This window comes from Eulemur rufifrons, chromosome 21 (assembly GCF_041146395.1).
Source record: "Eulemur rufifrons isolate Redbay chromosome 21, OSU_ERuf_1, whole genome shotgun sequence".
Lineage (NCBI taxonomy): Eukaryota > Metazoa > Chordata > Mammalia > Primates > Lemuridae > Eulemur > Eulemur rufifrons.
In genome coordinates, this window is record NC_091003.1 from 764,711 (window position 1) to 790,364 (window position 25,654).

The 25,654-nt window shown below is 55.8% G+C and overlaps 1 protein-coding gene across 1 annotated transcript in view; it reads right to left on the reverse strand.

Moving 5' to 3' along the window:
* Nucleotides 1-25,654, reverse strand: part of LOC138401861 (E1A-binding protein p400-like) — a 70,534-nt gene that overhangs the window by 1,495 nt on the left and 43,385 nt on the right. The window contains exons 30-50 of the mRNA XM_069497493.1: nt 23,995-24,191; nt 23,505-23,616; nt 23,020-23,163; nt 22,271-22,408; nt 21,549-21,632; nt 20,688-20,819; nt 20,054-20,098; nt 19,197-19,350; nt 17,945-18,186; nt 17,644-17,817; nt 11,737-11,873; nt 10,301-10,357; nt 10,138-10,216; nt 9,677-9,919; nt 8,401-8,446; nt 7,000-7,169; nt 3,667-3,867; nt 3,351-3,546; nt 2,926-3,035; nt 1,074-1,235; nt 852-929 (exon numbers count right to left, since the gene is read on the reverse strand). Of these exons, the coding sequence (XP_069353594.1) occupies nt 852-929; nt 1,074-1,235; nt 2,926-3,035; nt 3,351-3,546; nt 3,667-3,867; nt 7,000-7,169; nt 8,401-8,446; nt 9,677-9,919; nt 10,138-10,216; nt 10,301-10,357; nt 11,737-11,873; nt 17,644-17,817; nt 17,945-18,186; nt 19,197-19,350; nt 20,054-20,098; nt 20,688-20,819; nt 21,549-21,632; nt 22,271-22,408; nt 23,020-23,163; nt 23,505-23,616; nt 23,995-24,191 (2,901 nt within the window). The remainder of the gene's footprint in view (nt 1-851; nt 930-1,073; nt 1,236-2,925; nt 3,036-3,350; nt 3,547-3,666; nt 3,868-6,999; nt 7,170-8,400; nt 8,447-9,676; nt 9,920-10,137; nt 10,217-10,300; nt 10,358-11,736; nt 11,874-17,643; nt 17,818-17,944; nt 18,187-19,196; nt 19,351-20,053; nt 20,099-20,687; nt 20,820-21,548; nt 21,633-22,270; nt 22,409-23,019; nt 23,164-23,504; nt 23,617-23,994; nt 24,192-25,654) is intronic.

The following is a 25,654-nucleotide window of genomic DNA, read 5'->3' on the forward strand; positions in this document are numbered from 1 at the left end:
AGGGGGTGAACTGCCCAGCAGGAGACTCACGTCTCGGCAGAGTGCTTTGTTTACAAAAAGGTTAAAGTCCAGGTGTGGGGGCTCACACCTGTGATCCCAGCACTGTGGGAGGATCGCTAGATGCCAGGAGTTGGAGACCCTCCTGAGCAACATAGCAAGACCCCTCTCTACAAAAAAAAAAAACAAAAAAAATTAGCTGGGCGTGGTGCTGGCAGCACCTGTAGTCCCAGCTACTCAGGAGGCTGAGCAGGAAGATCACTCGGGCCCAGGAGTGTGAGGCTGCGGTGAGCTATGATCTCGCCACTGTACTCCAGCCTGGGTGACAGCGAGACCCTGTCTCCAAAAAAACAGAAACAGCAACAACACCAAAAAGGTAAAAGATGCTCATCACTAATTGCCAAAGAAAAGCAGAGGCACAGGGACTCACCGCTGTGAGGATGGTTGGAAACCAGGCTGCCAGCCCCTGGGCTGGCCTTTCTCCTTACAATGCAGAATGGTGCCTGGGAACAGGCTGGCCCAGACTAAAGACATACAGCTGAATCTTTGGCTGTTTCCAAATAAAGGCCAGTAGAGCACAAAATCACATGACCAATTATTGCGTATAGATGACGGCACCGCGGGCCCTGGCCTGACCCGCACGGCACAGAGGCCCAACCACAACACGGTGGGCAGCGGCGGCCAGAGCACATGGTGGGCTCCGCAGCAGTGCCTCAGGCAGGAGCCCTCCCAGCGGCCTGGAGAGGGTTAGGGGGTGGGTGGAAAGAAGTGGTTTGCCAGACCCGAGGGAGGGCGCTGAGCAGGGAGGCGCAGGGCGCCGGCCTCTGTCTTACATTAAGGTCAGTAGAGCTCACCTGCTGGGCAGCAGCCGCCACCTGCTGGAGGTTCGCCACAGGCGTTTGCTTCTGAGCCATGGGAGGGGTCTTGGCCACCTGCACGAAGCAAAGCAGAGAAACCTTTGCCCCAGGCGCCACCTTCCCTCCCCGGCTTCTGAGGGAAGGGAGAGTCACCAGTAGAAAAGGACAGCAGGAAGCAGATGCATCTGCCACCCTGTGAGGCAAGGACAGCGGCCCTACCTGCATCTGGCCCTGCACTTGCTGGGTCACCGGGGCCTTGGGAGCCTGAGACACAGGGGACGTCAAAAACGGGGTCTTTATGCTGGGCTGAGGCGTGTACGTCGCTTTTGGCTGCTGACTGGTCGGCTGCTGGGTGTGAATAGCGGCTTGTTGGGCATTTATCTGTGAAACAAGAAGATGGGCTTTGTAAAAGGGGGTGCAGACAGCAGAGGCCCCGGGGGCCAGTAGGCGTGTGCTGGCAGGGCCTGTTCCAGGACCCGAGAGAGTCCAAGCTCAGTCGCAGCTCGAATCTCGTTTGCCCTTCAAGGAACTGGAGGGCAGGGCCAGCCCTGCCCGTTGAATGGTCACGTGCTTCCCCCTTCAGCCTGGCTGGCGGCCCCAGCTAGAAGCAAACCGGGGCAGTCCGCGAGATGCCCTCAGCCAGGCTTCACCCGGCGCAGTCCAAGCGAGAGAAACCCTGTTCACGGCCGGTGGGAGGAGTTGCCTCCGTCCCTGGCCCGTCCGGCAGGCAAGCGAGTCTCGGGGGATGGCACGCAGCCCAGTGCAGGCACAGCCAACACTGGCCACACCTGATGCCCTTCAACAGCAGGTCCCCAAGACTGTGGTGTTGAACAACAGAGGGAGGCGTGACCTCCCTGGACACGCGGCTTTGCAAGCCGAGACCGCAGGAGCTGGGGCGGGCGGCGGACAGCCCAGCCCCCGGGGCTGAGCACGAGGGGAGATGCAGGGCACCGGGCTGGCCTCTCGGGCCGTTCAAAAGAACAGTCTGTGTCTGGGGTGGGGAAGGAGAGGAAACAGCCGTGCAGGGAGCAAAGGTGCTCAGACAGCCAAGGACCCTGGACCGGAGACGGCGCCTCCAGGCTGCCCCCGACCGGTCACAAAGTCAGGGCAGGCCGTGAGCGCCGGCGGCGGTTGGCCCACGTCCCCAGCTCTCCGCAAACCTCCCGCCCCATCCGGCGTCGTTGCTGGCCTTGGTCTGACATCTCCGGGCCGGCTAATCGGCCTTCCGTGGTGGACACCTCGGCCCCGGCCCGGCCGTTAGCGCTGAGGCCCAGAGAGGTCAGCCTGGGCCCCCTGAAAGCACCTGCACACTCCCCCAAGGCGTCCTCACGGCCAGCCATGCCCTTGTCCCTTCGATGCTCCTGCTCTGGGGGCAACACCAGATCCTGTCCCCAGAAAAGCCCAGGTGTGCAGGGGCTGCCATGGGAGAGTGTTCTGGGGGCCCCGGCATGGAGTGAGCGGCTCCCCCAGACCCCCACCTGGGGGTGCAAACCCTGAGCCGGCCCCTCCTCGGGCTCAGGGGTCCTAACCCTGAGGAGCTCCGCAGGGGAGACTCTGCCCTTAGCAGGAATGACAGGAAAAGGTCTTAGTGGCGCCGCCTGGTGGCTGTGCGGTGCTGACAGCAAAGTGGCTCCCGGGCTCCTTGTCCTGCAGGTTCATCCAGGGTTTTGTACGTTTCACCTGTGGTTTTTTTAAATCTGGCATTTTTAGATGTGTTGTTGAATAATGTTTTCAGGGTCTCTAATCGTCATATTACCCAGAACAGGAGTCCTTGTCAGAGTCACTTTTCATAGAAATCAGTTTAAATGTATTTTTTAAAATTATACTACACAGAAAAAGCAAAATCCAACCTTTCTCTCACTCCCCGTACTTGTCTCCGTTTCAAAAGCCACCGTCCCCTCGAGAGTGAGCACATGCGGGGGCTGCTGGGCCACTTTCTCTGGCGCCTGAGCCACGTGCCCCCTCAGTGCTGCTCACACAGCTGCCCCGTCGGGACGGGGGCGGGGACAGGATGGGGACAGGCCTGGCCCTGTGGACCCCGGGAAGCAGAGCGGACGCCTGGGTCACTCACCTTCTGCTGCGCGGCGGGGCCCGGAGCCGGGAGCTGTGCTGCTTTCTGCTGCTGCTGTTTGAGTTTCAGGAGCTGCTGGACGTGCAGCGGCTGCGCGACCACGGTCTGTCCTCCTGCGGTGACAGGAAAGGGAGGGAACGTGGACATGTGAGACAGCCCCGAGCCTGAATGGCCGGGCGCGTCGCGCCCCCACAGGCTGCCAGTCTGCTCAGAAAGTGAACGGCCCGGCAAGGACCCCGCGTGCAGGAGACACCTGCAGCCCTGGGGGACACGTGCGCACACGGCATCCCCGTGGCGCAAACAGGTGCCTCTCGCTTGGGGGCGGCGGGCTCCACGCCACCTGCTTCGTGGGGGGAGGCAGACGAGGATCGGGGCTCTACTGGGGGAGCTGTTTCGAGTCTCCCGAGTCAGACGCGGCCAAGTACCTGCCGTTTTCTGGGTCTGCCCTATCGCGACGCTAATCCCTGTCATATTGACGGGAAGTGCCGTGACCCCGGCTGAAGACACCACGGCAGCCGGGACGGAGACCACCGGGGGCTTGGCCAGACCAAGCTGGGCCGTCGGCGATGCTGGCACCGACATCTGTCCCTGGCCTTGCAGCTGGGAGGCGGACACTCGAGTCTGAGTAACAAGAAACAAGGACACGTGAGCTCCGCGGTGTCACATGATGTGATCCTTCCTTAGCGATTAGAATAATCAAACCGCCTCCAATGCTAAAACCCATGATGCAGGGGCACTTACGAGCCGGGTCACCTGCAGGTTGGCCACGGTGGTGCCCGAGAGCAGGGCTCCGGGCCGCGGGGCTGCGACCGTGGTGAGCTGGGGGCTCTGCGGCTGCGGGGGCTGCACTTGCGCCTGTGCCGTTGGCTGCGGGGGTCCTGGCGGGGCCTGTGGCGGCGGGGGCTGCTGCAGTTTCTGCTTCTGGAGTCGGATCAACTGTTCCTGAAGATACAGACAACACCCATTTCCCTCCTTAGCTGGCAAAGGCATTTACACAAATCCGGGAGTCTGTATCTTCTTCATTCATGCTTTTAAAGACTGTCAAAGACAGACATCTGGCTGTGTGGTGGCTCACGCTGTAATCCCAGCACTTTGGGAGGCTGACGCTGGAGGATCACTTAAGGCCAGGAGTTCAAGACCAGCCCGGGCAACATAGTGAGACCCCATCTCTACAAAAGAATTTAAAAACTAGCCAGGCATGGTGGCCCGTGCCTACAGTACAGGCTACTCAGGAGGCTGAGGCAGGAGGGTCGACTGAGCCCAGGAGTTTGAGGCTGCGGTGAGCTGTGATGACACCATGACAGTCCAGCCTGGGCGACAGAGTGAGACCCTATCTCTAGAAAAAAATATATATACATCTAATCAGACGTAGATGTCGACCAGATGTTTCAGAAGCCCTTATGATGGGCTTGTTTCAGGAGCCACGTGAGTCCCAGTAACGCCCTCTGACGGGCACGTCCGGAGCCTGCACCTGGGCGCCCTGGACCCACTGGCCCCTCTACTTGGAAGGCGCAAGTGGATGCAGCCGCCGTCCTGCTGAAGGGGCCTCCGCAGCGCCCGCCCGCCCGCACGCACGCACGCAGGCTCTCCGCGGGCCTCGCGCAGCCAAGACGCCGTCCTCAGGAAGCCTGTATGCAGGGGACGTGGATCAGGGGAGGGCCTGCCATCCTCCCTGGGTGACGAGTCCTCCCCCCGGCCACACGTGCTGTCTCCTGTCACCCTGCGTGCACTTGTCCTGCTGCTCCACCTTGCCTCTCCCTAGACCCATGCAGAATACTACGTGCCCGGAAGACTCAGTTCTCACCGCTCCTATTCTCCACGGGCCAGACACACCTTTCTCTGAGCCCAGAGCACCTTCCCTGTGCTGCCTCCCGCTGCGCACGGGGACTCCCAGTGCCGGGGCACGTGTCAGCCCCCATTCCGAGCAGGTGATTGAAATGGATGGGGGGGGTGGAGGGCTGCGGGGGTGGGTGCAAGGACGGGGGTGGGGGTTGAGTGGGTGACTACACTTGACCAATTCTTTCAATATTAGCATAACTTTGACAACAACCATACAAATAAAAACAAACTAATGTAAGCTTAAAATTCATGATAAATAATGAAATCTTACTACTAAATAATATAATTCATTTGTGTTAGGCTCAGAAAATGGTTTTCAAAAGCATATTTCACCTAGAAATGCCCTGTTTTGTATCAAAATCCTATGCAAAGCCTAACAGGAAACAAATGAAGGCAGAGCCAGTGTGGTTTAAGTGGGTCCCAAACCTGCAGCAGCCTCTGTCACATTCTTCAGAGCACAGCCTGAAACCAGGAGTGACGCCACATGCTCGGGCTTCAAAACCAAACACAAGTTCTGGTAATGGCATCTGGCCAGTAGGGGGAGAGGAGATGGTGCCAAGCAGAGCACAACCTCAGGTGGGCACAGCAGACAGTAGCCCCGCACAACCTCAGGTGGGCACAGCAGACAACAGCCCCGCACAACCTCAGGTGGGCACAGCAGACAGTAGCCCCGCACAACCTCAGGGGGCACAGCAGACGGTAGCCCCGCACAACCTCAGGTGGGCACAGCAGACGGTAGCCCCGCACAACCTCAGGTGGGCACAGCAGACGGTAGCCCCGCACAACCTCAGGGGGCACAGCAGACGGTAGCCCCGCACAACCTCAGGTGGGCACAGCAGACAACAGCCCCGCACAACCTCAGGTGGGCACAGCAGACAGTAGCCCCGCACAACCTCAGGGGGCACAGCAGACGGTAGCCCTGCACAACCTCAGGTGGGCACAGCAGACGGTAGCCCCGCACAACCTCAGGTGGGCACAGCAGACAGTAGCCCCGCACAACCTCAGGTGGGCACAGCAGACAGTAGCCCCGCACAACCTCAGGTGGGCACAGCAGACAACAGCCCCGCACAACCTCAGGTGGGCACAGCAGACAACAGCCCCGCACAACCTCAGGTGGGCACAGCAGACGGTAGCCCCGCACAACCTCAGGTGGGCACAGCAGACAACAGCCCCACACAACCTCAGGTGGGCACAGCAGACGGTAGCCCCGCACAACCTCAGGTGGGCACAGCAGACGGTAGCCCCGCACAACCTCAGGTGGGCACAGCAGACAACAGCCCCACACAACCTCAGGTGGGCACAGCAGACGGTAGCCCCGCACAACCTCAGGTGGGCACAGCAGACGGTAGCCCCGCACAACCTCAGTGTGGGCACAGCAGACGGTAGCCCCGCACAACCTCAGGTGGGCACAGCAGACGGTAGCCCTGCACAACCTCAGGGGGCACAGCAGACGGTAGCCCCGCACAACCTCAGGTGGGCACAGCAGACGGTAGCCCCGCACAACCTCAGGTGGGCACAGCAGACGGTAGCCCCGCACAACCTCAGGGGGCACAGCAGACGGTAGCCCTGCATAACCTCAGGTGGGCACAGCAGACGGTAGCCCTGCACAACCTCAGGTGGGCACAGCAGACGGTAGCCCCGCACAACCTCAGGTGGGCACAGCAGACGGTAGCCCCGCACAACCTCAGGTGGGCACAGCAGACGGTAGCCCCGCACAACCTCAGTGTGGGCACAGCAGACGGTAGCCCCGCACAACCTCAGTGTGGGCACAGCAGACGGTAGCCCTGCACAACCTCAGTGTGGGCACAGCAGACGGTAGCCCTGCACAACCTCAGTGTGGGCACAGCAGACGGTAGCCCTGCACAACCTCAGGTGGGCACAGCAGACGGTAGCCCCGCACAACCTCAGGTGGGCACAGCAGACGGTAGCCCTGCACAACCTCAGGGGGCACAGCAGACGGTAGCCCCGCACAACCTCAGGTGGGCACAGCAGACGGTAGCCCCGCACAACCTCAGGGGGCAGCAGGGGGTACCCAGGAAGCCAAGTGCCAGCTCAGGTCTCACAGCAGCTGCTTGGCAAGGACGTGGCGTGACGAGAGAAACCACACCATCTGCTACCTTAGGGTCATCTCGGCCCATGTGACACAGGATTATGAAGCTTTCTAAAACAGCCAGGATGACTTTCATGGGTTTTTGCCAGTGCCCTTTATATGATGTCACAGTTTGTTGTCCTGACCTGGGACAATTTTCCTACAGCTTTTATCGGGCCTGGAGACGGGGCTGGTGTCTGGGCCTGGCCGTGTGGAGCTGGCGTCTGAGCCACTTGCTGCTGCTGCCGCCGGAGCAGCTGGAGGTGGGCGGCGCTGAGGGTCTTGCTGGGTGGCTGTGCCGCTGCCGCCGCCGTGACTGGGAAAGAGGGAGACAGAGACGGACAGACAGACACCGAGACACAGGGTTTGAAATCCCTCCAATACGCCTTTATGGGTAAGTAAATTCGCTAGTTTACAGGGAAAATTCTAGATGATGCTACAAAGTTCCTTCTTCAACAAAGTTGGGCTTAAAGTTTGAGTTATCAGAGATAGGGTTTTAAATAATTAAATTGGCATCTGTAAGAAATATTAGTCCAAAGGGAAAGAGATTTTGCTCAGCAGAAAAAGAAAGTTTAATACGTTATTCTAGTGGATGTGGCAATAATAAATAAGGTTGGTTAAATCCCTGTCCTTTCTGAAAGATCTGTACAAGTTATTTTTGTGCACGACCAGGGGTGAAGTCCAAGACTCGGCACAGAAGGGGAAAGACCCTCGCTGCCCTGTGGAAGACGCCCCTGCACACGCACGCCACTTCCAGGAAACCCCACAAAGCAAAGCGCCCTCTGCCAGCAGCTGCGGCTGCGCCCAAGGTGACGTGGCCCAGGTGCCCGGAAGGCCCCTGCGTGACAGGGCCACACTGCTGATGCAAGCACCGACAGGCAGCCTGCACGCACTGTGCCGGGGGCGTCCCCAACTTGAGGGACTATCTCAATCTGGCCTCCGTATCTGCTATGCAAGAACAACACCTGATTGTCACCTGGAGTCCCCTGGGTCACTAAGGCCCTGGTCGGGGTCTGTGCTGGGGCCAGGCTGGCAGTGCCCACGGCTGACGTTGTGCCGGAAGTGACAGCGCGCACACCCGGGGTGGAGGCCAGCTCGCTCGAGGGCCCGGCTGGGGAGCCACCTGTGCGGGGCTGGGCAGAGGCCGCACCCCCTGAGGCCTTTAAGACAAAAGAACGTGGGGGTGAGTTTTGCTTTCGAGAGTTACGAGCGGAAATCAAACATTTATCTTTTAAAAAGTCTTTTTCCTGATACAGTCCGAGCACGGAGGAGCCCAGTGGCTACGCAGCTCGTGAGGGCCCTGCCATGGCCCCAACTGCAGGTGTACTGGGGAGGGGAGGGCCCTGGCCACTTACAGGCAGTGTCCCTGGCAACCCCGGAGAGGCCAAGCGCTTGCTCAGAGGCGGGAAAGAGGCAGCAGAGGCTCCGGGGGCCACGCTCACGACGTTTCCGCTCACGGCGGCTGAGAAGGGAACAGAAACCAGGGCGGCCGTGAGGTCAGGGGTCTGTCTCTTCCCGGCCACAAAAGCTGTGTCCCAGCGCATTACCGGTCTGGGTGCCCGCTCCTGTCCCCGCAGCTTTGACGGCTCCAGCCTGTTCGAGAGACAGTTAACGTCACGTCATAAACAGCGCAGAGCCGTCATTCTGTCATCTGTGTTTCTAATCCGACACATCTCACATTTCCCCGGTGCCACCTGCAGCCCAGGAGACTGCGGGATGGCAGGGGATCAGTGACGGGTCAGACACGGCCCCCAGCTGCTCATTCATTCATTCGTTCATTCGTTTTCACTCATTTATTCCGTGCATCAAGTGCCTACTGTGTGCCGGCACTGGGGACACACGGAAGCCCTCTCCCTCCCAGGCCCTGACGTCTACAGGAGGGACAGAGATTAACCAAACAACGTTTCCGTGAGTACACGGAGCCCACAGCTCTGGGGCTGTGACAAGCACCTGGCCGGGGGCAACTTCCGGAAGGCGGCTCCGAGCTGAGACTCGGAAGGATGACGGGGAACGTGAGCAACTACGGGGCAGAGGCCCGGCCTCTGGCCACGTGCGAAGAGCCTCCTCCAGCGGCCAGAGCGGAAGGACGAAGGTGCCGGGCAGAGCAGGCAGGCAGGACAAGCCGCAGGCCCGGCGCTCTGCCCAGGGCGAGCATCCTGAGCGTGGCTGACGGCAGGCCTGGCGCTGGCAGGCAGGATGGGCAGCGCCAGGGTAGACGGGCACAAAGTGTGCGACTCCCCGTGCTGGGTTCCCTAACCAGGGGATCAACTCTTCCTGAAAGTGGTATGTGCTTAAGTAAGGACGTCATCTCGGTTTGCTCCCCAGTAATAAAACTGCAAGCACGATGCCTGTCAGAATTTCACAATGTTTTGTTCTCTGTCCAGAGTCACTCGGACATTTCATTTAAAGTCAGTTGGTACCGTGCCCGCAGCAGTGCTAGTTAGGGTCCCATGGTCACCATGGGGCATGGGACAGGGTGCTGGGTGGCGGGAGCGTCAGGTCACACCTGTTGTTCCATGGGATGGACAGGCTGCCTCCCTGATCACACGCATACTCTCTCCCATTTACACTGTCACACTAACACGCTCACACAGACTAACATGCTCACACACACACACACACACTCACACACACTAACACGCTCACACACGCTCACACACACACCAAGGCCCTGAGCACAGTTTGTGCAGGACGTGGCCCATGACCTGCTCCCCTGTCCTTTTCTGTGTCCTGGTCACCATATGCTAGGAGGCAGGTCTGAGGGCCGCCAATGCGTGTGCCGGCATATCCCTGCGTCAGGCTCCAGCGGGGGCAAGGACTCACCAGGACAGCCGTGCTGCTCGCGGTGGTGGCCGCGGGCTGCCCCACTCCAGAAGGCTGCTGGCCTCCCTGTGTCTGTATTTGCGGCCCGGCCTGGCCCGGCTGTGGCTGGACAGTGGCTTGCTGGTGCTGTGGCGGCTGTGGCTGTTGTGGCTGTGGCACCCCCAGCTGCGGTAGCCCTGGCTGCGGCACCACTGGCTGCGGCACCACCGGCTGTGGCTGGGCTCTCTGCTGTTCAGCTAAAGCCTAGAAGAAAATCACACTTTTGCATAGAGATTATTGGAACATTTTCCTCAAGGCCACAATCTGTGTTCCTGTGGAATCAGGTTAAACCACGTAGATAAGTGATCACAGATCAAGTCCGCACTGGGGGCACCACACTGGACTGAAGTGCCGCCACGGCCCGTCGCAGGCTGCGGGTTCAGGACGAGGGGCGCGTGCCAACCGCGTGCCAACCGCGCTACCTTCTTCTCCTTGGCGACGCGCTCTGCACGGAGGGAGGCGACTTGGATCGGGTGCAGAGGCTTGTCGTAGCTGATCCCGCTGAAAACAGGAGGCACCACTATGTTACCACCTCACGGAGGCGCCTTCCCTGCGAGGGAGGAGGGTGAGGCTTCCGACTCCCACCTTTCCGCCAGCACAGACGCATGCTTGGGGTTCTTCTGGAAAGGGTTCATGCCGAGCCTAAAATCAAGCACAGTGTGTTCTTCGTTGCCGACGTTGTGAGGACTGCTCACCTGGCATCCAGGCGTTCTGCGCTCTGAAGACGCCGCCCCCTCTACTCTGTCACCTGGGCTCCCAGACAGGGGCCTCCCCACCTTGCAGGACTACACGTGGACATGTTCCAAAGACTCACCCTAAGAAACATCCCCAGAACTCAGTCCCAGAGCCGTGGGGCGCCCAGCCCAGCGTTCTATTTGAGCACCAATGTTTCCCAGGTAAGCGCTTATGATGCCCAAGAAGCGCCGAGGTTTTCATAAAGACTGAAACCAAGCTCTCCAGGCCAGAGAATTCAAGACTCTCTAAGAAATATATTCAAAGGATGACTAGCCAAAAAATTTGCCAAGTATAAACAAAATATTTACAATTCAATCTAATGTTAAATGATCAGACAGAATGAAATCATTACAAAGAATCCTCTAAATTCACTCCCTAACTTATTGTTTAAAAGACACATTTGCACGTGTCAGGTTTGATTAAAGCAGCGGTTCTCAGACGTGTGGTCTCAGGACCCTTCACGCTCCCAGAATCCGTCCACACGGTGTATTTGTCAATGCTACCTGTTGGAAAGTAAAGGTGAGAAACTTCAACAGGTTTATTAATTTATTTAAAAATATTAATAACAAATCCATCCCATGTTACATAAATAACACATTTTTAGTGAAACAATGTTGTATTTCCCAAACCAAAACCGTTAGTGACAAGAGTGGTGTTTGCAGCCCCTGAGTGACTGGCCGGGTGGAAGGACGTGTGTGGAGACAGGCGAGTCCCACAGCTACGGAGCTGGAAACAGGAGCATTTTAATGGACTTTTCAAGTGGCTGTGGCAATTCTTCTCTGATGTCACACCACACTTTCGGCAGTGGCCCCTGAGTCTGCACGGGTGAGGCTCTCCTGCTCCTGCGGCGAGCGCACACGTCTTCCTTCCTGCCATGTCCTCGCGTGTCCAGCGCCCTCAGAGTGAGGGGCCAGAGAGCACCACATCTCGCAGCAGCAGGAGAGTTCTCACCTTGCAGACCACCCGGGAGGGTCGCGGGAACCTTGAGACCACACTTTGAGAACCACTGGTTTAAAGCAAAACACCCCACGTGGAAAGAGCCCTTCCTGCTCCTGGCCTCTGCCTGCACCCCATCCAAGGCCGCTGCAGCACTCCAGCGACAGAGGAACCAAACCCTTGCGCAGGAAATCAGAAATGTTTAGCAATTTTAAAATGAGACCTTGATATAGTCTCATGAGATAATATGGCAATTAAAAACCACAAACCAGTTTTGCGCACGGACACTCGAGTTCATCTCAAAGCGCAGGAGCTCACATAACCGAAAGGGAACACGCCCGCTTGCTTACAGGGGTTTAATCAGCGGGCTTCTCCTCCCTGTGATCACAGCCACGCCCTCAAAGTGGCCCGTGTACAGCTGCGTCTGTGTGGCGCCTTCGTCCTGCGCGTAGATCTGGTGGGTGCGGAGCGGCCGGCTGCTCTTGGTCTGCAGAGGGAAGGCACATGCACAGCGCGAGGTCCCGGACGGGGCGTGCCCCGCCCGCTGCGCACGGCTCCCAGAGGGGCTCTCGGGACCTGCGGGCATCTCCCTCCTGGGCCCGGAGCCCCCAGTGCGCACCCTGTTTTCTGCCTGAATCACAGCAACGAACTTTTGTCCAGCCAGTTGGATTCAAGGCAGGTGTGTTTTGGCCCCAAAAGAGCTTATAAATCACTAGGAGAATAAAACACATGCACAAAATACTGTGACACAGGTGTGACATGGGCGTCACGGGAGGAGACGGCAGGCAAGCAGGGTCCCCAGAGGGGCGATTGCACACCCAGCCTTGAGGGCTCATGGCGGGAGGTGCTCAGGATGCGCACTGAACCCCAGACCAGCTCCACCGGGGGAGACAGAGCCGCAAGTCCCAGCCGCCCCACAGAGAACATGTCCGCCTGAGGGGACTGGTGGCTCCCACTTCCCATCTGCTGGACACTTGCCCCGAGGAACCACAGGACGACTCCGGGAACCTGAAGCCGGCTGCGGGCCAGGCCGCTTGCAGACACTCACAGGTCCCCCCGCCGCCCCCTGGCCCAGCTGCACGCAGCGCCACGCGACCCCACCCGTGCACAGCCCCCGTCCTGCGCCCGCACCGCGGAGCTCTTCCTCAGCACTGTGCTCACAGCCACACGTCACGCAGCGGCAGGCGGCAGGAGGAGACCCCCAACTGCAGGGCACCACGCGGGGCTTGGGGCTGGGCCAGCGCGAAGGGGTGTGGGGAGCAGAGCAGGAGCATTTGGGGGGTGGGGGGGGCACAGGACAAAGGGCACAGCCACCCGCTAAGCAGCCGTGCTTGTCCATGAGAGATGCGTGGGGCTCGGCTGGGGCTGATCCTAAAGACTGTTTTGGAGAAGGCAGCTGTGCAGAGCCTGCTATAGCCAGAGTCCACGGGGAGGGGCCAGGGCGGCGGGGCCGGCGAGGACACACGTGTCACCAGCATAGATGGCAGAACAGGCGTGCACCGAGCGGGGTAGTGAAAGGGTCACAGCAAAAGGGTGACTTTGAGGGCCCAAGGCCAGGTGGCTGAGAAAAGTGAAAGCCGTGGACAAAAACAGGGAGTTGGGAGGAGGAGCCTGCTTTGGACTGGAGTGGAAGTCCTGGGACTCCAGCTCAAGGTGTCGCTGGCAGGTGGGAGCTGAGCTCAGAAGAGCGTCCGAGGACAGCTCAGGACATTCCGGCCAAGCCACAGCCACTGTCCTTCACAGCAGCCATCGCGGCACATTTATCACGTTCTGGACGAGAGAGATTGTGGCAGGTGCTAAGGGACGCACGGCGCAGCTCTGGCATCGGCAGGAACTGGGCCCCGCCACGGCCCGGCCAGAGGCCCATTTCCGCCGGCGCTCTCCCCACACCCGCTCTGGCCCCTGCAGTCTCCTGCCGCCATGGCCAGAGGTCTTCACAGAACACAGTCTTGTCACGTCCCGCTCCTTCTGACCCACTAACTGCAGACCCGCTGCTCTCGGGAGCCAGGCTGAGGCCCTTCCAAGTGCTGCGTGGCCTGTGCCACCCTCTGCCTGCCCTGAGGGGCAGTGAGGGGACCCCTGGGACGGTCTGCGCAGCGTGACGTGTGACGGCGCAGCACTGAGGGCGTGGCTGAGACGCAGACAGAGAAGCACAAGGCGCAACCGAGCCGCCCTGACAAGCGCACCGTCAACTCCTGTCTATAAGGTACAGGGGACGCCACACTCAGAAAGGCCACGCCCTGCCTCCTGCCACGGACACACGGGCTGTGCCGTGTGCCCCAGGCCCCGCCACCCATGGGCTCCTGCTGCACCAGTACAAGAGCATCTGTGGTCACAGGAGGGGTCGTGGCCCAGCCTAGAAGGTGGTGGCGACTGGCCACAGGGTCCCTGAGGCAGGGGTGGGACACAGCTCTGGGAACCAGCCCGTCACGGCCTGTGTGGAGGCTTCTCATGAGGCCGAGGGCTCCCTGCTCAGCCTGTGCCCAGGACCCAGGCGGACAGCTGGCGGCCGAGTGTGGCTTCCCCAGCGAGACACCCGCAGGGCCTTGCCCGCCTGCCACTCTCCCCACGGCGTCCCAGTGCGTCACGGGTGCCCCTCGGCAGTGCTCATGGAATGAATGACCGACTATCCCAAGGTGACTCCAACACCTTATTCTCCAGTATGTGAAAACAAAATGGCAAAATGAAATCTGAGCATTAAAGCAAACCACACGCACCCCACACACAAACATGGGAAAATGCCAGAAAGAATTATACTAAAATACTAACAGTGGCTATCTCTTGCTACAGGGCTAACTGGTGATTTTTATTCTTTCTGTTTAACTCTCTTTTCTAAATATACTACAATGAATATTATCACTTTATCTTAGGGAAAAAGTGAAAATTTAAAATGACCAGTAAGAGCTAAAGAGCTGATCTTAGAAAGAGGTTTCACAGGGGACCTTGCAGTCCCCTCCAGGAGCAGAGGCGCAGTCACACACACGCCCACCACGAAGGCGGGACGTGCAGCGCCGCTAGACTGGAAGCAGCCGGGGCCAGACACGCTGTCGATACTGAGAGCAAGGCCGAGTCAGCACACGTCACAGAAACGCCCACGTCCGTGTTTACGTGCGGCTATTTCTCAGGATTCTGCGGTTAGTGTCCTCGTCACCCCTCAGCAGCCAGATCTCACACTGGCTCTGCGCAGGCGGATCTATCCAATGTGACGCGTCATTTCCACTGTGGCTAAGATGGGCCTACCCTGCTGCCTTGGAAAAGTGGCAACAGTGGTTTCCGGACACTGGGCAAACGGCACAGGGAGTGATCCCTAAGAGGAGGGAAATGAAGGGAACGAGACTCACAGGCACCTGGCAGCTGTCTGGAGCGAGTTTCGGGCCAGTGTGGGCGAGGGGCCCAGGCAGAGCCCCCCAGGCTCCGCAGGTGGGGAGGGGCTGGGAGCAGGAGGCCAAGGCGGCCTGCGTCTGTAGGTGGAGGGCTGAGGAGATGGTGGCTGTCCGGGGACCTGGGACCAGAACAGCTTGTGCAGGGAGGAACGACATACCGCAGAAGGTAGGATAGCCGGGGAGGAGCAGGCGGAACAACTTGCAGATCTCCCCAGGGCTGGGAGGAGCTCTGCTTCCCAAAGCCAGAGTGCAAAGCCTTACGACGTGGCATGGCACAAACCTCCTCGTGGCATCAGGGAAAGTGCTCAGAGGCGCTGCCTTGGTAGGGAGGCCCTCGCAGTCCCAGATCACAGGTTGCTCTGACCCTGCTTGACAGAGTTTACAATCAAGCCTCAAAAGTTACATACTGTTTCCAAGTAACTTGACTGCCCCCCCCAGGACTCAGCTCAAAACTACTTAAGGATGTACAGAAGAATCCAGCACCCAACAAGGTAAAGTCCATGATGTCTTGCATTCGATCACAAAGGGGCAGACAAATACAGCCCATAATGACAGGCCAGTGTCAGTCCACAGAGACAGACCCACAAACAGCAGAGACGGTGAACTCAGACTAGGGAAGGGAAACAGCGGCTGGGAGTTTGAGGTGGAGGGAGCGAGCGTGTGTGAGACACAGAGGACAGAGAGACCAACACCAGACGTCCAAGACGAAGAACGCAGGACGGGAAAACAGCCGACGGGACGCTACAGATGAAGACTCAGCAACAGAAACTACCCCAAATGAAACAGAGGGAGGAGAGACTAGACTCCCAGAAGGAAAGGAGGGAGGGAAACTGGAAAATTAATTGAAGAAATAATGCCTGATATTTTTCCAGATTTGATTAACACTATAAACCCACAGATCCAAGAGCTTGGCAAACCACAAACAGAAGAAATATGAAGAAAACTATGCCAAGGCCTGATATAAGTCAAAATCTTTAAGTGGTGACAAAAAAAAAAAAAAAAAAAAAAATTCAGTAGCTTAGAGACCAAACATGAGAATGACGATAGATTTCTGATCACAAACCATGCCAGCAAGACGACAGCGGAACAACATCTGTAAGTTTTGAAAGAAAAAAAATTAAAATTCTATATCCAGTGACAATATCTCTCAAAAACAAGAGTGAAACACAGGCCTTTGCAGACACCTGAAAGCTGACATAACTCAGTAGCCCGGCACTGTAAGAATGTCAAAGTCCTCCAGGCAGAAGAACAATGATACTACATATAAATCTGAGTTTACACAAAGGAATAAAGAAGTGGTAAATTTGTGGGTAAACGTAAAATAGCACATTGAGTATCTCATTCTCATGCTCTGAAGCCTCCAGGGCCCTCACCACCACTGTCTACAGAGTCAAGGGCCAAATCCTTACAGCACCCAAAGCCCCACCTAGGACAAGCCTCATGGCCTTCCGTGAGCCACCTTGTGAACGTCTGCTCCCACCTGGCACACCAGGGACAGACGCCTCCGGCTTCTGCCTTCACAGGGCAGCCCAGCTCAGCTCACCCCCACGGCAAGAACTCTGCAGTTGCCCCAAGTCCCCCACAAGCTTGCCCAGTGCGCTCAGCCGCCTCGAGCTGCCAGTGACGCTTCACGTGAACGTGCCCTGTCTGCACAACTAGAAGTACGTGCCCCACGTCTCCTCTGGGGAAAGACCACACGTCACACTGGCTGCTTCTGCCCCCATCCCTCATGCCAACCCAATTAGCACGTCGCCTGTACGTAACTATTTGATGAATAAACGTAAAAAAGAATGCCATCCATACATAGTCACCAAAAACTAAATGAATTACATGTCAAAAAGGCAAAAAAAAGTTAAAGGAGTTGAAGTTAAAGGAAAAAAAGTTAAAGGCAGAGTTTAACCAACAGAGAAAATAAAAACCAGGTCATGTTATATGGGAAATTTGAATAATTAAAAAAATTTTCCACTGGAAGTGTCATGAATAACTAGTCTAATGATGACTTTTAAAAAGCACACATTAATACCTTATAGATGCTTTTGGTCTTCTTTTTAGGGTTAGCCTCAAACATCAGCTATGAAATAGGAAAAAAGTTTTTATTACAAAAAGAACGACTTTATCTGCATGTTACTCAGAAAAAAAAAAGGACAGAAAAGAAAGCTTATTTAATCTGCACCTCTTTATCCAGTGTTATAAAAGTATTACACGTGCTTTGGAAAAAGCAAAAGCGTTTAACAGCTCACCACACACGCACAGCTCTGCTAACTGTATCAGCTGTGGTCGGGTGTTTTTCACCACGATCTGCCTCCTGCGTCCAGCCCTTGCTCGCGTTAGAAGCAAAAGCCAAGGTGCCTTTCGTAAGCAGGAAACCAAGAAATCAAACAAAACCGGGAGCATCTGATATGAAGAGACCAGGAGCAGAAAAAGGTTTAAGCTCAAGAAACAATTTGGGAAAGTGGCTGAATAAATCTTAGAGGCCGTTTCCACTTTTTGAAGTTGCTCCTGGCAGTGGCATTTCGGGAGAGCAACGGTTACGCGGCCTTTACCAGGCCCCGCCCCGCCGAGCACGAGGCACCTGCGCTCCTCATGCCGAGACCGCGGAAACCACTGAATTTTAGCCACTGGAATTCTCTCTCTGAAATGTAAGATGTTATGAAGAAATGCTAACTAACAATTTTACAGTTGTTCAGTTCTGTAATATTTCTATCGTTGTTCTGGAAACCAGGTTGTCAAAATACATCATGAAAAACAATGTATTTCATGTCTATTTTAGAACAAAATGTTCTTCTAAGAAAATGTACTAAATGCGAATGCATGTCATACATTAAGAAAGGACACCGACTCCCAGGTTTACTGGCACTCTAATCAAAAGCTCACCTTGCCTTCCTCCCGGGGAATGATGACGCTCTCATATCGGCTCCGGCACTGCCTAGGGGAGCGGTAGGTCCGGCTGCGGGCATTGACGACGTCGCTGACCAGGTCCCAGTTGGGGGTGTGAGCAGGCGACACAACAGCGAGATTCAGAGGAAGCTCCAGAAGTTGCTTCACAGCCTGGGAAAAAATTATGTGTATACTTAAGACGTCAAATCTATCAACTCAGCAACCGTGGCGAGCCCGGAACATCCGCCCAGTCAGGGACAGCGAGACTCGAACAGCAGGGGCCGCCCCGCCCGCGCACCTGCAGCAGCGCCCAGTCCTCGCCGATGAGCCACTCGGGGCTGTCCGGAGCCGCCTCTCCCGTGGCCTTGGCGGAGGTGGGCAGGGGCCTGGCCGAGGGCGCCGGCTGCTTGGGCAAGAGGTTCCTCTTCTGCTCACGGCCCTCGCGGCGCACTTTCAGCATGCCCGGGTGGGCACGGTCAAACAGGGACCGAGGGGGGACGACCCCTTCTCCGTGACGCTGCTTCTTCTTCCTGCCTGCAGCTGGACGGGAGGGACCCCCTCAGAGCTGTCCCTTCTCCCTGCAGCCTCTGTCCTCTCATCAGAGGGGGGAGGTCGCTGTCACCTCCTGGAGGTGGCAGGGCGGTAGCCATCTCATACTGAGAGGCTCCCAACAGAGACACCCGATGAAGGGCAACCGTTAAAAATTATCGCGTTCATGGCCGGGCGCGGTGGCTCACACCTGTAATCCTAGCACTCTGGGAGGCCGAGGTGGGCGGATCGTTTGAGCTCAGGAGTTCGAGACCAGCCTGAGCAAGAGTGAGACCCCATCTCTACTAAAAATAGAAAGAAATTATATGGACAGCTAAAAATATATAGAAAAAAAATTAGCCGGGCATGGTGGTGCATGCCTGTAGTCCCAGCTACTCGGGAGGCTGAGGCAGGAGGATCGCTTGAGCCCAGGAGTCTGAGGTTGCTGTGAGCTAAGCTGACGCCACGGCACTCACTCTAGCCTGGGCAACAGAGTGAGACTCTGTCTCAAAAAAAAAAAAAAAAAATTATCGCGTTCCGGGTTAGTGGATGAACCTTACTCAGAATCCTAACGACAAGGCAAATCTGTGAAGATACACAACACAGAACCACCACTGCCGTGTTTCTCGAGCTCCCGCACAGCTCTAGCTGTCACTCGTGCGGCCTGGCGGCAGAGGGCCGGGGGAGGCCCGAACAGCCCGCTGCCCGCCACGTGTGGTACGTGTTGAGACGCCAGCGCACAAGGACTCAGGCCGTGGGCTCCTGTGGGTGGCTGGGTGCTCGCCACACACCCACGAACACCCCAAAAGCCATGGCTTACCGCCATCTCTGGGTCACCTGCCAGTCACAGCAGGACTCAGATGGGCAGGGTGTGACAAGTTAACTGCATCGTTTAAAAAGTTAAAAGGGAGCGACTGGCAATGCTGTCCATACCCCGAGAAAATGAAAAATGGGACAAAAACTATAAATTTAAGAACTGAGTCTGCTCCTAGTCCCCGGGCGTCTTCCGAGTCGGGCATTACCGGAGGGGTCCGCCCGGTGCCGCTTGCGCCCCCTCCGCACGAACACGGGGGGCAGCTTCGCCTCCGGGATGGGGCTGGCCTCATACATCAGACGCATGACCGAGTCGATGTAGATGTCGCCGTCGTCTTGCGGGGGCGTGGGCGGGGACCAGAGCTGCAAAGTGAAAAGGTATCACAGGCATGAATGAGGCCAGTGTCATTATGGAACCAGATGGCTGACTTCAAAGGTTGACAGCACTGCGTGTCCGCAGCGTGTGGAGAAGTGGCGTGCCTACACTGTCTGTGAGGACCCAGTTACACACGTGCTCCCTGAGCCCAGACGCTCCCTCCCAGGTATGAGCCCGGGAGAGGCGGAGACACACGTCCACTCAGAGACCACGTGGAAACCTTCACGGCAGTGTCGTCCGTGCTGGCGAAAGGGGGAACCACCGCTGCCCCATCGGTGGGCGACGGAGCAACTGCCCTCGGTGCGTCCGCACGGTGGGACGCGCCAGCACAGACGGGCCGTGCTGAGCCCCCAGTCAGCGTGCGGAGGGCAGCAGGGTGCCCGTGTGCGACAGGAAAGCAGCCCGTGGGCACCTGGGCCAGGCGAGGGCTCCCTGGAAACGGGCCACAGCGGGGGCCTCCGTGAGAACGGCCGCATTGTGAGTGGGCGTCCCGCCACACCGCCGGGCCGCGCGCCCTGGAAAGGGTGCCTTTGCCACGCAGGCATCTGTGGCGCTGCCGAGACGCCTCAACCCCCCTCTATGGTGACGGAGGGGCAGGGCCCGCACCCAGCAGGCCATGAGCAGATGCTGGTGGCAGGAAGACAGCGGAGAAGGAACAGAACTGAGTTGACGTAAAATGTCGGCACTTACGGGCATTACTTCAGTCTGTCCGTCTGCACCTTCACAAACATATTCCTGGTTAAAGAGTTAAAAAGACAGCCTTGTACCCACAGACGTCTGTGGGCAACATTCACCATGTCACCAAGACGCTGGCAGTGGAGGAATGCCGTAGCGCCGACTGTGTACCCGCTGCCCGTCCACAGCCAGGTCTGCCAGAGCCCAGCCCACCCTCGCCGCCAGGCAGGCAGCTGGCGCCCCAGCCTCTTCCACAGGGGACGGCTTCTGAGAAGCCCGTTCTGGGGCTTCCCGAGAAGTATGTGCATTTTTCATGAGCACATTAATAAGAACTCCTTTCCTGAGGTTCATTAAATTTATAAAAAAGATTCACCTTTCACGATGGTCTGCTATAAAAGAATACTTTAAGTGGCGCTTTCCTGGGTTGTTCTTGCTAAGCAGTCACTCAAGATAGAAGTAAAAATCGGGCTAGAACCTCGATTTCCTACCTGTCCCCCCCGGGTTTGCTTTTACAACCAGCTCAGGGCCGCACAAACACGGCTCTGTGCTGAACACGGGCCCTGACCTTCCCGCCCACTAGGCTGCATCCCGTGCTGTGACTCAGTAACAGGTGTCCCCACCCCACGCGGCAGGTGGGCAGGACACCTACCCTGTCGTAGGCGTCCTCCCGTGTGTAGGTCAGCAGCTCCTCCTCCTCCTCGAGCAGTGCGCTTTCCGGCCCACCCTCCACTTCCCGCACGTCCTGGAGCTCCCACACGACCCTCACGCCTCTCACGTGCTCCTTTCAGACATGAGGACATCAAAGATTTCTAAGCATCTCTCAACTGGAGGTTTTAATTAATGAATATTCAAACAGTTGTTCGTTCCAACCCTTCAAGAACCACAGAATTTTGCAGCCAGGGAGGGACTCTCAGCACCCTACGTGGCACCCTCATTCTAGAGGTGCCGACTCTGCGGCAAAGCCTGGGTGAGGCACGTGCCAAGGCCACGTAGCCCAGGCGTGGCAGAGACAAGACTAAAGACAAGGATTGGAAACGCTGCTTCCCAACTTCACCTCAGAATTCTTTCTCGTAACTTCTCTCCACGGTCAATAGCAAACTACTAAGATCTGACTGGAAAATAATAAGATACATAAACTGCATATGTTTCCACTATTTCCCCCCAAACCTAGAAATCCAAAATAGATAATGCAGTCGTTAAACCACCGAGAACCCGTATAAACTCCTGCAACATGCGCACTGTCAGTATCGCGATAACTCCTAAGTAATTCTCAGCCGTGGTCGATGCAGTAGCTAAACGATCATCCCAACCCTTGAAAAGCTACAAACTGTGAGATCTGGTCACAAAACTAAAGCAATTCCCGCCACTTGCTGTCTGCGCGTTACTGCGACCACACGTGAACTCCAGCAAAAACACAGCTGTATGGCTCGCACACAGCCGGCGTGCTGACACTTTGGCGCCTGAAGCAGCATTTCTGGAGGTTTGACAAAGATTCGTAAGGAAGTCCTACCTCTGTAAGTCTCGGTCCACTTTCATTGCCAGAGATGTGGAAAAGTTCCAAGTAATTCAATGCGTATTTCTCAATAGGTGTCAGCTATTTAAGAAAGTATTTTGAAATTAAATTACTATAGCAGTCTTTAAAAGTTTTAATTTAGGCAAGAGTCATCAAACTTTGAAAGAGAAGCTTTTTTCTGTGAACGACAGGAGTGTCTTGGAGGTGGGCCTGGACAGGACGGTGGGTGGCGGGGAGTCTTGTGCTAAGCCACTGTGCACTGCTTACATTTTTGTGTGTGATGTGCTAATTTATTTTTTTCTAAGAAACACAGGTTCTGCTTTTACTTGCCAACTCTCCTAGGTGAGGCTGTGAGGTGGGAAACTGCTTTTACCAGCCCAGCCTCTGCCTTCCAGCAAGCTGCCTCCAGCCCCGGCGGCTCCTGCCTGGCTCACCCTGTGAGGGCGAAACCGAACCGACCGGGCCTGTCCCTCCCCGCTGCTCCGCCTTCCTCTGCTGGACAGTGAAGCCTCTTCACTCATCCTCAGGCCCTGAGTCGAGAGCATTTACTGACTCGGTAGGTGGTAGTAAAACGTGCCACACGGAGGAGGAATGCACGCATAAGGAGCATCTAATTCGAATGTTAGTTCTCACCTTTGTCAATGCTCTGGCAAATGGGATTTGCTCATTACACCCTGGGGTAACATTTAGCAAAGAGCAAAGCAGGCATTGATACATACTTGATCAACCACTGCAAACAGCTCGTCCAGCTGGGAAGGCTCTGTGGGGGGACCCAGCGCCCCGGGCTCCACGCCCAGGGCCTCCTCCGCGGGGGAGGCTGGCTCCTCCTCATCCTCCTGCTTGATGCTGTTCAAGGCCTTGGACGAGAAAGATTCTTTAAGGTCGTAGACCATTTGTAAACCACGACTGAAGTCTACAGCCTCACTTCAAGTTGCACCTCAAATTTATCACCCAAGCGAGCCAAATTTCATTTGCTTTGGGAAATTTCCCTAAGACTGCTCCCACTAACAGCACAAAGGTCATCAGATTCAATCACACCGAAATACGGGGAGATGTTTGTGCAACCTAAATACTGGGCTGACAAATAATGACTGTTTCATTATGTTCTTTGAGATTCAATTAAAACTTAGCGTGTGTTATTAATGCATCCGTATCAATGAAGAAAAGGCACCCTGGTACAACACAGTTATTCTAAACGGTTTTCAGTACACTGACGTGTCTATTAAGAAAAATCATACCTCAGCTTAATCTGAAAATATAAACAGTAAAAATCAAAAAGCCTTATTCTCAAATTCCATTACTTGGAATCAAAAATACTCCAATAACAGGAACACAGGTTTTGTTATTTTATAGTGAAAAGCAAGCTTTTGAGGGTACAGAGCAGCAGAGAACAGAACGGAAACGCTATTTGAAAGACCCCGCCCACAAACAACCTTTGTCTCCGTGGTTCCATCCCCCGTCTTCTCACCTCTATGAAGGGTTTTGCGACCTTGGGTGCGATGGCGCCTCCTGCAGGCGGCTCCTGAGACAGCACAACAAAGTCCTCAGCTCTGACTCTGGAGCCAGAGTCATCCGTGGGAGAGTGGACCTCAAAGAGTTCCTGAATAGTTTGCTGAGAAGAAAAAATGGGAAATACAATGTAGCACCAGGACAAATTTTATTTGCGATGAAATGCACACAGGGAGATACTCTCTTTAAAATCCTTTAGAATGAAGAAACAAGGTGCGTTTTCCTGTGTGGGAGCATCTTGTGCACACACGCTATTGTGTTCACTCGCCCTCCCTGAGATGCATAATTTAACTTTTGCTCTAAAAGAAAAAACCCACAATCTGATCATATAGTAAATAGGGGAGGAAACATTAGGGGAAAGCTCTCCCTACAGGAGGTGGCGCAAACACCTGGACCAGCCGTCCCGAGCTGCCTCACGCCGCGCCCCGAGCCACGCGAGATCACCTGCGTCAGGAAGGCCATGGTGTAGTCGCTGCCCTGGGCGGCCACCTCCCGGATGAGGTCCTTGGTGCCGCTGTTCAGGAGCTTTTCCTCCACGGAGTTGCCACTCACAAGCCTGGAAAACATCAGGCAAACAGACTTTAGTGTCTTCACGTCAAAAAAGCATTTTAAACTCAGACCCCAGGGTGCTGGCAGCTACTGTTGGACAAAGGTCACACATTAGGATGTGCAGAAGTGTGGCAGATGTGATTTAAATCAGGCTTTAAAGATTATCCTTTGATTCTTTGTAACTTGTTCGTATTAGACTGCAACATTAGTTTGTCGTGTAATTGAAAGACTATCCATGTATCAATTAACTGGAAAAAACGAACAGAACGTGACAGGGTGCTCAAATACTAAAGGAACCACTAGTTTATGTCACTGAATAAACCATCTGAAGTCGAATGTTCGGCATAAACACAAACACAAACACAGAGCAGCCGCCGTGAGCAACCTGTACACGTGGACGTCCTTGCGCCTCCCAATCCTGTCGCACCACTCCTGGGCCTGCGCGTCCACCACGGGGTTGAGGTCGCTGTCGTAGAACACCACGGTGTCGGCCTCCACGAGGCTGACACCCACCGAGCGGCTGTGGGTCGAGAGGATGGCGCAGAATATCCGCTTGTCTCTGTTGAAACTCCTCATTAACTCCTGAACAACGCAAGTTCATTGATATCAAAACGAGTTAGAAGATAATTACAAGTTTGAAATTAAATTAGGTGTCAAAGTTATCAATACAAGTCCCTCTGAAGTCTACCATTCCAAACGAATCGTTACCGGTGAAACAGATTCTTCCAACACGGGCAGCAGCCTATTCTCTCTCTGAGAGGCCAGTTCGGCCTCCCCGGGGCACCCTGGACACCATGGGGGAGGGCACGGGAGCAGGACGGGGAAGCGGATGTGAAATGTCATCCGACGTCTCTGCGTGGGTCAGCAGGAGACAGGGAGCAAGGAGGGCGCAGAGGGGCCTCGGCAGTGGCCAGGGCTGGCGGCCCCCTGCTCCTGCGCGTGGGGGCTTCCTGACACGCTCCCCACAGAGCCCTCTGGCTGCCTCAGCCCACGAGTCTGTCCCAAATGACTCATGCTACACTCTTCTCATTCGGAATCATTAGCATAGTTATCAATTATAATTAGCATTAATTGCTATAGAAGACTATTTGTTGGACACCAGTTACTATATATTTTATTATTTATAAGGAAGAACATTAGTACTAATTAACAAGCTTAAACCCCAAAATATTTTACTATAGTCTATTAAAATTATATTTAAAAATATGTATTTTGAAAGTATCATTCCATAAATATTATGAGAGGAAAAAATGAAAACTTTACTAATTTGGGTGCCTCTCTATGGAACCCAAAAAAGTTTCCCAGTAACTTAGTGGATTCTAACATCCTTTTTCCTCATCCCACAGCTGCCGCCCCCTCAGGAGGAAAAGGGCAAACCCCATTCCCCATAGCTCCCACTCCACGGCGAGGAGATTTCTCCCGGGTGGCCAAAGCTCCAGAGCCCGGCGCACTCTACGCCTGCCAGAGGCCAAACACAGAGCACTCTGCGCCCCGGGAAATCATCAACGATAACAGGACAATCAGTTGGCAATCAGTGGAGGCCAACAGCTGGGTACGATACCAGCAGAGCAAGACCAACCAGGCCTTCCAGAAAGATAAGAAGAGACAAGGAGGGCCTGCAGAGACCACGCTCCCCCCAGACGGACAGGAAGACAGCCTGCAGGTGGAGAGGAAGCTCAGCGCTACAGTTCCTGGCTCTGCCTGGGGCAAAACTGTAAACGCTTCGAACTACAAAAGCAGCCTGCAACCACACACGGATCTGATGGGAAGGGGTCAAAACCCAACTGGCTCTGGGCTTAAGCACAACGCCTGACCAGTCAGTGGCCAGCCACTAAGTGTGCAGACACAGGGCAATCCCAGGACAATGCTAAGTGTGCGGACACGGTCACCCAATAGGTGAATTTTATTGTATGTGAATTGTATCTCAATAAAGTGCCTGAAAGCAGCTCTGGACTGGACAGAAAGACTACTGACTGTCCCCCAGCAGACCGCTGAGCAAACGAGCTTCGTCTGGAGGAGTGGCGAGTCATGCCCAGCCCACGGAA